Here is a 12,963-nt window from a genome sequence, read left to right as displayed (position 1 = left end):
ATACCAGTGATTTTGACACTATTGAGTCTTCAACCTTTCAGAGAAAAACCAGCACCTCCTGGAGAAACTTAGCATGTTAACCTCTGAAATGCTGGCAATGCTTTCAAGCTGGACATCTATTCCCACTGGCACTGAAACCCTCCCGCAAGAAGAATGGGCAATATTCTGAGAAGCGACTAAAATTATTTTCATTCAAAGCAGAGAGAGCAATGTTGAAAATATACTTTCAAGATTTTTAAACAACACATTTCTGCATTACCTACTGATTTATTATACATTCAATTATAATAATAAAGGCATGTGCCTAAATAAATGTTATTCCAATAATCATTACACATTTGCTTGGGAACAATTCAATATTTTCCCTCTCATAGTATACTTACTGTATAAAAGTGGTGTTTCCAATTTTTTGTTTGGGGGTTTTTTGTTTTTTAACTAGTAGGATGAAGCAAACATTCTTAGAAATGCGTTTGATGAGAGTATACGAAAAGTCAGAATTGGAGCAACTTCAGACAGAGAACTGCTGAGCTGTGCTTGCAGTTGAGTCTCAGAATCAGGTTCATGGGCCCAGAGAACCTGAATGATGATGCAAGAGAATCCAGTCCAGCCTGAGACCAAGCCATTTCCTTGTTACACCTCACAAAGGGTCTCACCAGTTCCTGTGTAAGAGATGCTGATGTTAATAACTTCAGTATTCACACCCGGGCTGGAGTGGCTCGGTTGGTTGGGTGTCGTCCCATGCCCGGAAAGGTTGCTAGTCCGAAACTCAGTCAGGGTATTTGCCCAGATTGCAGGTGTGATGCCTGGTGGGGAGTGTGCAGGAGGCCACCAATGGATGTTTCAGTCTCTCATCAATGTTTCTCTCTCCCTCTCCCTTCCTCTTTCGCTAAAAATCCATAAAAAATATCTTTAAAAACAAAAATAATTTCATTATTCAGTATTGCATATTAAATTTAATGGACATATAGGCTAAAATATTTTATATAGTTATACATATAGTCTTCATATGTTTTCTTTTCATAGGGCCAGTTCTCAATTAAATTTTATTGTCTCTGTGTAGTCTTGAGTTGAAAAATACTTTCTTTTTTTTCTTTTTTTAATTTTATTTTATATTTAAAGCATTACAAATAGTAGTACATATGTCGAAAAATACTTTTTAAAAATATATATTTTATTGATTTTTTACAGAGAGGAAGGGAGAGAGATAGAGAGTTAGAAACATCGATCAGCTGCCTCCTGCACATCTTCCTACTGGGGATGTGCCCGCAACCCAGGTACATGCCTTGACTGGAATCGAACCTGGGACCTTTCAGTCTGCAGGCCGACGCTCTATCCACTGAGCCAAACCGGTTTTGGCGAAAAATACTTTTTTTTTTTTAAATATATTTTATTGATTTTTTTACAGAGAGGAAGGGAGAGAGATAGAGAGTTAGAAACATCAATGAGAGAGAAACATCGATCAGCTGCCTCCTGCACACTCCCCACTGGGGATGTGCCCGCAACCCAGGTACATGCCCTTGACCGGAATCGAACCTGGGACCTTTCAGTCCGCAAGCCGACGCTCTATCCACTGAGCCAAACCGGTTTTGGCGAAAAATACTTTTAATTATTGTTGAAAAATAGAAATCTTGCTCTTTTTTAGCACTGGCTATTTCAGTCAATATTCTGGGATTTCAGAAAGTCAGGACAGAAAAGCTTCTTTACTAAAAATCAATGAATGTCCGGGTGTGCCACATGAGACATATATGTGCATATCATTCAATAAAGCACTGAGTTATTGTAAATACACAAAACATTATAAAACAAGATGTGCCTTGCCAGTCCCTGTCCAACATCTGTGACTTCCCCATTAATTGGCTCATACTGCCTTCACTTTACCAACACAGGTCCCCTTTCCTCTTTCATGAGTCCGACCCCTCCATCTCATTCCTCCAGCTGGCCAGGCACTGGGCCTGCCACTTACAAATACTTCCGCTTCAGGTTCCAGGAATACCTTACCTGCGTCTTAACCACCAACTGCTTCCAGCCACATTGGACCAATTGCTTTCTACAGCATTAATAATGACAATTCTGTAAATAATGTTGTTCAGTGATACTATGATTAAGCATCAACTTGGTAACAACTCAGTATTCCTTCTTTGTAGGATGCGGCTCTGATGGTTTCTCTTTGCCTCTTCTCTGTAATTAGTAGAGATATCAAAATAAAAATTCATACTTACCTGGCAGGGGAGATACCATGATCACGAAGGTGGTTTTCCCAGGGCGAGGCTTGTCCATTGCACTTTGGACGTGCTGACCTCTGCGATTTCCCCAAATATGGAAAACTCAACTGCATAATTTGTGGTGGGGGGGGGGGGACTGCGTTCATGTTCTCCTCTGAAAAAAATAAAATAAAATATAAAAATTCATGGGAAGATCTCATCCACGATTCTGCTTGCCTTTCAGTATGAGCAACTCTTCCCATTAAGTCCATTACTCCAAGGGAATGAAAGGTTTGGAGAGGTAGCACAATGTTCTGAACAAAATTCTGGCCTTAGAGTCACAGACTGGAGTTTGAACCCAGCTCCCTGCTCATACTGATCTGGGGTAAGTAACATCCGAAGCTTAGTTTCCTCATCTGTAAAGCCCAAGTGGTAGTATCACCTTGGAGGCTTGTTTGAAGGTCAGAAGTAATACACAGTAAGCTTAATAAACGACACTAAATGAGTGCTAATGCTACTGCAGTTAGGCAAAAATGTGAGCCTACCCCCAGAAATGCAAGCAGCTACTCCCAATCCTACACTCAAACATTTAAATAGTCAGTCCATTGCTCACAGAAAAAAGACATAGTGTGTCCTGGCCAGTGTGGCTCAGTTGGTAGAAGCTCATCCATTCAAATATCTTAACAACCCACTTATTCATTATCTACTGGATCAGTAATACATAAACAACATGAATAGTAACTATTTCATAAATACTATTAACTCTATACAGAAAACTTTGGAAGCATAGTAAAAATTAAATAACTATTAACCATTATGCTTATGGTGTTGATTTCCCAGGATCACTAATTAGGTAGTAGCACACACATCTATAGTCCTTTTTAAAAAATATGGTTTTTTTAATTTATTTCAGAGAGGAAGGGAGAGGGAATCATTAATTGGCTGCCTCCTGCACATTGGACCGAGCCTGCAACCCAGGCACGTGCCCTTGACCAGAATCAAACCTGGGACCCTTCAGTCCACAGGCCAACACTCTATCCACCGAGCCAAACCGGCCAGGGCTATAGTCCTTTTTAAATATATCAGTCTGGTTTGTATGCACTCTGGAATAAGGAAAGTTAAATGGAAGTTACACAACTTATTTATATAGTGAATGTAAAATACATTATCTGCCCTATTTGGTTTGGCTCAATGGATAGAGCGTCAGCCTGCAGACTGAAGAGTCCCCGGATCCACTCCGGTCAAGGGCACATGCCCAGGTTGCAGGCTCAATCCCCAGTAGGAGGTGTGCAGGAGGCAGCCGATCAATGATTCTCTCTCATCATTGATGTTTCTATCTCTCTCTCCTTCTCCCTTCCCCTCTCTAAAATCAATAAAAATAATCTATAATAATAAAAGTGTAATTTGCAAATCAATCAAACAGCCCCACCACCTTCAGACAAAGTCAGGGCTGTGAGGGCCAAGTCAGCTGGGGTTGCGAGGGCCAAGCCCCTTACACGAATTTCGTGCATCGGGCCTCTAGTAATAAAATAAAATATATGATCTAATATATTACACTGTATCTAAGTCCTCATTACAGCTGTTTGCTAGTCAGAACCAACTTTAGTGGCAGACCCAGTGGCTGGCCAGCTGTACCATATATTTATTTCCCAATTTACAGAGGACCGAACTGAGCATTTAAGGGATTTGCAGAAGTTTGGCTTTTACTTGGCTTTACTAGGTAGAACCGACTTCAGCTCCATTTGAATAGGAGGGAACTCATGCTCAGAGAGGTTAGAGACCTTCCTGAAATCTAAAGCACCCTAAGGCAGGAATATGGTCAGCTCCCAGTCCAGTCCTATTCTTGACTCAGTAGCCAGTATCTAGATGCTAAATTGATTTCACTTTAAAGAAACAAAGAAAGCATCATCTATAAGACTAAAACAAAAACAAAAAAGCCCTTAGTTGTGGGAAATGGGAAAGGTAGAGAAAACATAAATAAGGAAAATGAGCCACAATTTATAACCCAAGTTAAACAAAAAGCTCCCCTAAATTTATATCCTCCTATTTCCACATAATGAGTCAATTAATCTTCCAACGCCTTCTAAAAGTAAAAAACACTGCACAGCAGCTGGTTTTAATGTTAAAGCTAATTAGGAAAACACATTAAGGCAAGAGAAGTGCTGAAGTTACATTTAGCTCAAGAGGAAAGAAGTCTGTGCATTTGTTTGTGTTATGGACAAGTGTAAGGAAAGAGAAGATAAATTAAAGCTTGTCTTTAATATCCTGCAGCCTCATTTCCTCAGGAAGGCAGCCTTGAGAGAACAGAGAAATGGGTCACTGGTGTTAAGAAGCTGTTCTGACCAGGATAAGAGAAGGTTAAGGACTATATTTCACAGAGCTACCAGACTGGCACGCCGTCTGAATTTATGGATTTTTCTGCCTGAACACACAGGCCATTTGGACACCATTTAGCCCCAATCGTCAGAAAAATTTCTTAATTGTGGGATGATTTGCCACCTGCCACTAAGTAGCACATTTTAATTGCATTTTTAATAGCCCCACAAAGTAGCCTCAGGGGAAAAGAAAATTTAAAAAAGCACTCTCACTTAAAAACAAAAATCTTTACGTGTATCTGTAGCCCATCAAGAGAATTAAAGGTCAATATTATGTTTTTCTGGAGTGTGGGGATGATACAGGGAAGGAGGATGGAGGCATAAGTGTTTTAAAATAAAAGCAGTGGGCACAGTAATCTACAGCAGTGTTTCTCAAATTGTGAAATGTACTCACATCACCTGGGGAGCTTGTTAAAATGAAGATTGTGTCAGAAAACCTGGGAGGGGGCCTGAGTTTCTGCGTTTCTAACTAACTCCCAGGTGACTGCTGCGGGTCTGGTCCTGGAACCACTTTGAAGGACAAAGCCTTTGTTTCAAGGACAGGCTTCTTTCTCTCAATCTTTCTGCCTTTCAGAGTCCTAACATAGACCCATGAAGACCCTTTCCTCTGGATCAGGAACTCATGTGGTTGGGGAACCTAGCCGGACACGAATTAGGGCAGCTTTGTGAGTTGGTGTTAAAGAGAGCATGTGCATCATTTTGAGCTTCCAGCTGCTGCTCAGGAAATGCCAGATCCAAGCCATTCCTGTGAGATTGGCGCCCCTTGTGGCTGAAAGGATCCATAGCTGAGCAACTTTATCAGGATTTTCCTAAGATTTTTGCCAACTAAATGTTGCTAGGAAAAAGAGTTTAGACACTTAAAAAAAAAATTTTTTTATTTCATAGAGAAAGGTAGGGGGAGAGAGAGAGAGATAAAGACATCAATGATGAGAGAGAATCATTGATCGGCTGCTTCCTGCATGCCCCACACTGGGGATTGAGCTCAGAACCTGGGCATGTGCCCTGACCAAAATCTAGCCATGACCTCCCGGTCCATAGGTCAATGCTCAACCACTGAGCCAGGCCAGCTGGGCTAGACACGTTTTATAGAATCAAAGAGACCATGGTACGGAACACCTGGGTTACAGAGGTAGAGTAGATTATTGAAGCGATGGGAAAATTTGGTTGGGGGAAAGAAACTGATCTGTTGAGAATGGTAGTTAAGTCCAGCATATTTAGGAGAATTGTGGTAAGGATGACACATTTGAGAAGTAGTGATCTAAAGAAAAGAGGAGAAAGAAATAATAGTCTTAGAAGTAAAAGACAGACACATCTTCAAACCTGATTAATTTTTGAGGCTTTTAAAGTCTTAAATTAGACTCAATAACTGTGAGAAATACTCTGTAAAAACAAATTAAACTCACCAAGGTTTAATCCAGGGGTCCTCAAACGACAGCCCACAGGCCACATGCAAATACAAATATTGTATTTGTTCCCATTTTGTTTTTTTACTTCAAAATAAGATATGTGCAGTGTGCATAGGAATTTGTTCATAGTTTTTTTTTTAAACTATAGTCCGGCCCTCCAACGGTCTGAGGGACAGTGAACTAGCCCCCTGTTTAAAAAGTTTGAGGACCCCTGGTAATCTGATGCTAATCATCTAATTCAGTAGGTACCAAATATGGTCCTCAGACCACCAGCAGCAGCACCACCTAGGAATGTATTACAAATGCATGTTTTGGGCCCACCCAGATCTAATGAGTTAAAATTTGGCGGGGTGGGGCCCAGTAACCTCTGTGTTAAGAATCCCCCAGGTGGCCTTAGCCGGTTTGGCTCAATGGATAGAGCATTGGCCTACAGACTGAAGGGTCCCAGGTTTGATTCCTGTCAAGGGCACCTGCCCGGATGCAGGCTCAATCCCCAATACGGGGTATACAGAGGCAGCTGATCAATGATTCTCTCTCATTGATGTTTCTCTCTTTCTCTCCCTCCCCCTTCTTCTCTGAAATCAATAAAAATATTTATTTTTAATATATTTTATTGATTTTTTTACAGAGAGGAAGGGAGAGGGATAGAGAGTTAGAAACATCAATGAGAGAGAAACATCGATCAGCTGCCTCCTGCACACTCCCTACTGGGGATGTGCTTGCAACCAAGGTACATGCCCTTGACCAGAATCGAACCTGGGACTCTTGAGTCTGCAGGCTGACGCTCTATCCACTGAGCCAAACCGGTTAGGGCAATAAAAATATTAAAAAAAAAAAAAAAAAAGAATCCCCCAGGTGGTTCTGATGCTCACTAAAGTTTTAGTCACTAATTTAATAAAATCAGAGCCACATCCTTAGAATTGCAACCCAATGGATTACAGGAACTGTTTACAAAAAACAAAAAACCCTCCACATAACAAGTTACCTGTTGTACTTTATTTCACTACAACATAGTGAGAATCAAGTTCCCCACCCGCCCTAAGTTCCGAAGTGTTAGTTATCAGAAGGCTGAACCTGTCCCACTGCAGGACGATCCTGCCTTCCACCCGCACGTTCCCTTTTGTTCGATCCACACCTCTAATATTCTGAAAATGTTGAGTCAGGAACTGTGGGAGCGGGAGACTTAAGTCCAGGACAGAACATCCGGGTGGGTTAGCAGGAAGGCGGGGGGTTCGCCACACCTGTGTATGTCTGGGAAACGTGGCTCGCTTAGTGATGCGCACATTAAACTATCTGAGGGAGGAAAGAGCTCCAAATATGCACCTCTCACATTGTTGGTGCTCTCGTTCCATCATTAAGAAGGGTTCAGGAATCTGGAGACGGCTGTAGATTAAATAGGAGTCCAGAGACAAAATTGTGAAAGGCATTTGGGGGTCAGAGGATCTTAGCTTAAAGCAGCGGTTCTCAACCTGTGGGTCACGACCCCTTTGGGGGCCGAACGACCCTTTCACAGGGGTCACCTAAGACCATTGGAAAACACATGTATAAATTACATATTGTTTTTGTGATTTAATCACTATGCTTTACTTATGTTCAATTTGTAACAATGAAATTGGGGGTCACCACAACATGAGGAACTGTATTAAAGGGTTGCGGCATTAGGAAGGTTGAGAACCACTGGCTTAAAGGCAACTAAGATCTAAGTTCTCCTCAGGGTTAGGGTTAGGGTTAGGGTTAGGGTTAGGGTTAGGGTTAGGGTGTCTCAGGACCCCATGCTTTTTATTAACACAATTTGTCCTGAGGCGAGGCAGAGATATACACTTAAAAGGGTCAGGTTTATACAGAGGCATTATCAGATTGAGTTAGCCTACCGGCTGTTCAGGCGTTTGGCCAGTAAGAGGCAATAACATGTAGATTAAAATGCCCTTTAGCTGTCTGGCAGCCAAGCAATCATCCCTTTTCAGGTTTGGGGAAATGCCCTCAGCCATTCCCAACAGGTGACAACATATGTGACTCAGCCTTTGTTGAGTCCCCAAGTTCCATCAACCTTTTGATGAAACTCTTGAAATTATGACATGCTAGAATTGGCTTCCGGCATCACATGGCCCTCTTCTGCCCTACCTGCTGTTGCACTTTGCTTCCACTGCTTACTGCATTTTTCTCTTGCCTTGAGCAAATTTCTTACCCTCTTATGTCCTCATTTCCACATTGGAACATTAGGGACCGTGACAGTGTCTGCTTCCTAGGGTCACTGTGAGGGAGGGGGAGGTGGTGCACATTTCCTGGCACGCCAACATTCAGCTCAGTCTTAGCTGCTGCAAGTGACTAAAAGGAAAAAAACTCAGTAGAGTTGTCTGGGAGTCAGGCATTTGGCATTCTAGTTCTTCCATGATAGCCAGGTGCTCCAGGTTAAAAGAATATTCAGGAAGATTCTTATGAATAGCATCATGTAATCCAATGTATAGGTTTTAGTTGAAACAAACTGGTGTATATAAGCAGGAAGTGTACTTTTGGTCAAGAAAATCTACACTAATAAAACAGAAACATGGTAATTGGCATACAACCACTACCCTTTTCATTGGCTAATCAGCGAGATATGCAAATTAACTGTCAGCCAAGATGGCAGCCGGCAGCCAGGCAGCTTGAAACTAACATGAGGCTTGCTTGCCTCAGTGATGGAGGATCGTTGGAGGAAACCAACGTTCCCCGCCTGTGGCTGCAGGCCTCTGAGTGGGCAGTTTAAGAAACATTATAACAAATACCGCCGGACTTCAGCCAGCAGATTCACAACATTGTAAGCAAAGGCCAGAAACCTACTTTCAGCCGCGGAGGCCTAAGAGCTGGAGCCAAGCCTCAAGGTAAAGCTGGCCCAGAATAAAAAAAAAAAAAGAAAAAAAGGAGCGGTTGGGGACTTCAATCACTCCCAGCCTGAAAACAGCCCTCAGCCCCTCACCCAGACTGGCCAGGCACCCCAGTGGGGACCCTCACCCTGATCCAGGACACCCTTCAGGGCAAACCAGCCGGCCCCACCCATGCACCAGGCCTCTACCCTATATAGTAAAAGGGTAATATGCCTCCCGGCACCGGGATCAGTGTGACAGGGGGCAGCGCCCAAACCCCCTGATCACCCTGCGGCTCTATGTGTGACAGGGGGCGGGGCCCCAACCCCCTGAGCAGCCCTGCTCTGTGCCTGATAGGGGGGAGCTCCCCAACCCCCCCCCCCACGGGCCCTGCTCTGTGTGTGATGGGGTAGAGCCATAACCTCCCCATCGGCCCTGCCCTGAGTGTGAGAGTGGCGGCGCCCCAACCCCCTGATGGGCCCTGCTCTGTGGGTGAAAGGGCCGGGCCCCAACCCCCTGATTGGCCCTGCTCTGCGCGTGACAGAGGGTGGCGCCGCAACCTCCCCATCGACTCTGCCTTGAGTGTGACAGGGGACGGTGCCCCAACCCCCCAATTGGCCCTACCCTGAGCGTGACTGAGAGTGGCATAGCAACCTCCCGATCCGCCCTGCTCTGTGCATGACAGGGGGCGGTGCCCCAACTCCCCAATCGGCCCTGCTCTGAGCCCGACCAGGGGCTGCACCTAGGGATTGGGCCTGCCCTCTTCCACCCGGGAGCAGGCCTAAGCCAGCAGGTCGTTATCTCCCGAGGGGTCCCAGACTGTGAGAGGGCACAGGCCGGGCTGAGGGACACCCCTCCCCCCCAAGTGCACAAATTTTTGTGCACCGGGCCTCTAGTATCATTATAAAAGGCTTTTTTTTTTTTTTAATTAATGGCCTTTACTTGCGTCTTGGTCTTAATTGCTTCCAATTTTCAACTTCATTTTGTAAAGATAATACTCACCCCAAGCCCCGCTGGCGTGGCTCAGTGGTTGAGAGTCGACCTATGAACCAGGAGGTCATGATTTGATTCCCAGTCAGGGCACATGCCCAGGTTGCCAGCTCAATCCCCAGTGTGGGGCGTGCAGGAGAAAGCCAATTAATGATTCTCTCTCATCATTGATGTTTTTTCTCGCTCTCCCTCTTCCTTCCTCTCTGAAATCAATAAAAATATATATTTTTTTAAATCTTCAAAAAAAAAAAACACCTTCAAATCCAGGTCTCATTGCAAAATCATGGTCCTTAATGTGGAGAAGTTGCTCATATTTCAGGGGCCTCGTTCTGGTTTCTTGCTTGCTGTCCCTCCAAAGGGGGAAAATACTTTGGAGATACATATGCTTCTGGAGGTTTTGAGTTAGGTTAAACTTCAGTGTCAACATGGTATCCTCTGAAATATATACATGAAAGCTAGTTTTCTCAGTTCATATTACACATGGCCAAAGCTCTGCCAACATTTACTCTTTATTAGATGGGGTGGGTCAGGTCTGATAACACCAAACTTTGGAGCACCTCAAATGAAACACTGCGTTTGGATGTAATGCACTGACAGGCAATGTTCCTCAGAATGTGGTTTTTAGACCAGGAGAGCCTGGCCACTGCCACCTGGGTGGAGGTGATCAAAATTCAGATCCATGGACCCCATCCCAGATTGTCTAAACCAGAACCCCAGAAAACAGGACGTAGGAATCTGCATCAAACATGCTAAGTGATTCTTGGAGTCATTGAAGTTAAACTACTTTTTGCCCTAAGACAGTTTTTAAAAAAAACACCCACAAAATTGTAAACTGATGAAAATGGTTTTACAAAAATAAAAAGGAGCAGAAAGTATACATACAGGTTGAGATTAGAGGTAGAATCTCTGCAGTAGGTTCTAGAACTTGAGGGTTGGCAATGGAAATGGAGAGAAATCCAAAGAAAAAAATGGATGGATTTGGTGATTGATTGGGCCTGATGCCGAGTCCAGTTATGAAGTAGGTGCAATCCGTTTTCACCTACAGTCCTCTGGAGCAATGGTTCTCAACCTTGGCTGCACATTAGAATCACCTGGGAATCTTTTTAAAATCCTGATTTCTGGGCCTTGTCCTCCGGAAGTTCTGTTTCTTTGTTACTAATGTTGTGGCCCCACCCCATAACAAAGAGGCTACTAGGCGAATGTAGTTACTGTGAATTCCTGATATGCTTTTGCATTAATAAGTGTCTTCTCCAGCAAAGAGATGTAAGTTTTAACATGAGACTGGTGGATGCAATTTCGTAACTTAGTAAAGTGCCTTCGATGGTGGGAATTTCACATTCTGAAGCAGATGGTTGAAGAAATATGTCCAGGCTTATGGGCACCTGATATTAGCCAATATGTTCTTTCAGTGGGGACATGTCAGGCTGAAATGCTGAGAGATGTATACATGCATTTTTGCCATTGATAGAAATGGGGATGTTAGAGAAAGAAATCTGTTTGGGGTAGAAGACAATAAATTTGATTTTAAACAAATTGTCATTGTATCCTATAAATAATTGAATACATAGAACTACTGTATTTCTTCCAAGGGTATAGAATTAACTAGAAAATCTCTTTCAAGGAGCTAGAATGAACTATTTATTGAAAAAGTAATAGCAGCCCTAGCTGGCTTGGCTCAGTAGATAGAGCGTCAGCCTGCAGACTGAAGGGTCCCAGGTTCAATTCTGGCCAAGGGCACATGCCTGGGTTGCGGGCTCGATCCCCAGTAGGGGGTGTGCAGGAGGCAGCTGATCAATGATTCTCTCTCATCATTGATATTTCTGTCTCTCTCCCTCTCCCTTCCTCTCTGAAATCAATAAAGAAATACATATTTTAAAAAAAGAAAGAAAAAGTAATAGCAGTTCATTTTTATTAAATGCCTATTATGTTCAAGACCCCATACCAGATGCTTTTGTAAATAGTATTTTCTTTGACATGCATCTGAATTACCTGGATTGCTAGGCCCCACACCCAGACTTTCAGATTCAATAGTTTTGAGGTATGAAAATTTACATTTATAACAATTTCTCATGAGAACCACTGGAAAATAGTAGACATTTAATAAAAGTTAGTTATTATTTTAAGAAAAATGCAGTGCAACTTTGGATGGAAAGTCATGAAAATTTGCAAACTCCTTTGGTAATAAAATACAACTAAGTGGCACATCACTAATGTGTCATTCCAGAAGCATAACTCTTCCTGAGATTGGAAAGGATAAATCTTAAGAATCCCAAGATTCTGAACACAGAGCCTGCTATGAAATGCACTCTGAAAGCACATGTTCTTACCGGAGGGCTCTTCGGATGCACAGTGAGATGTTCCATATTTGTTTACATTTGAATTTATTCATACCGCATCTGTTTCTCAAAAAGGATTATGCAGCTTATATACTATTTAAAAGAATTTTGAAAATCTATGTACTCCACACATATTTAAGTAGACATCTACAATTTTTTTATCAAAAATGTTTAAATTATTTAAATATTGGTCATTTGAAATAAAACTTATATTCCTCCTTTTAAATGTATCCATTGAATCTAAATACTTTCATTATGCATTTTTTTAAAATATATTTTATTGATTTTTTACAGAGAGGAAGGGAGAGAGATAGAGAGTCAGAAACATCGATGAGAGAGAAACATCGATCAGCTGCCTCCTGCACATCTCCCACTGGGGATGTGCCCGCAACCCAGGTACATGCCCTTGACCGGAATCGAACCTGGGACCCTTCAGTTCGCAGGCCGATGCTCTATCCACTGAGCCAAACCGGTTTTGGCTCATTATGCATTTTTAATTACATAAATAATCTCCTCTTTAAAAATCAGAAATTTAAAAAAATCAGAAATTTATTTCATTCTTTGTTCTCTTTAAACTTGCATTTCCATGTTATTCCTTCATTTATCACCCCATTATACTTCTTTTCAAGGAAATACATATACACATTAAAATAAATTTTAAATCTTTCATAACTATTACAAATAGAATAAATGTAACTCATATACATGTTGATAAATACTTATTAAATTATGAATACATTTTTATTGAAAATGTAAACCTTAATGAAATGATGGTACATTACCTCCTATTATTTCTTGTATCTATATATGGATAT

The 12,963-nt window shown here is 42.3% G+C and overlaps 1 protein-coding gene and 1 non-coding gene across 2 annotated transcripts in view; one reads left to right on the top strand and one right to left on the bottom strand.

Moving 5' to 3' along the window:
• The window catches only part of GABRR3 (gamma-aminobutyric acid type A receptor subunit rho3), a 72,662-nt gene extending 62,423 nt beyond the window's left edge, over positions 1 to 10,239 (bottom strand). The window contains 3 exon segments of the mRNA XM_059686188.1: positions 74 to 131; positions 9,708 to 9,714; positions 10,066 to 10,239. Coding sequence (XP_059542171.1) covers positions 74 to 131; positions 9,708 to 9,714; positions 10,066 to 10,239 — 239 coding nt within the window.
• On the top strand, positions 2,212 to 2,379 carry LOC132232171 (U1 spliceosomal RNA). Its single transcript, XR_009452314.1, has one exon. It is a non-coding gene; the product is annotated as a U1 spliceosomal RNA (small nuclear RNA).
• Positions 10,240 to 12,963: the final 2,724 nt, after the last annotated feature.

The sequence above is a fragment of the Myotis daubentonii genome, chromosome 3, assembly GCF_963259705.1.
Source record: "Myotis daubentonii chromosome 3, mMyoDau2.1, whole genome shotgun sequence".
In the NCBI taxonomy this organism is placed as follows: domain Eukaryota; kingdom Metazoa; phylum Chordata; class Mammalia; order Chiroptera; family Vespertilionidae; genus Myotis; species Myotis daubentonii.
The sequence above is the reverse complement of the archived record's forward strand: the minus strand, read 5'-3'. Positions and strand labels throughout refer to the sequence as shown.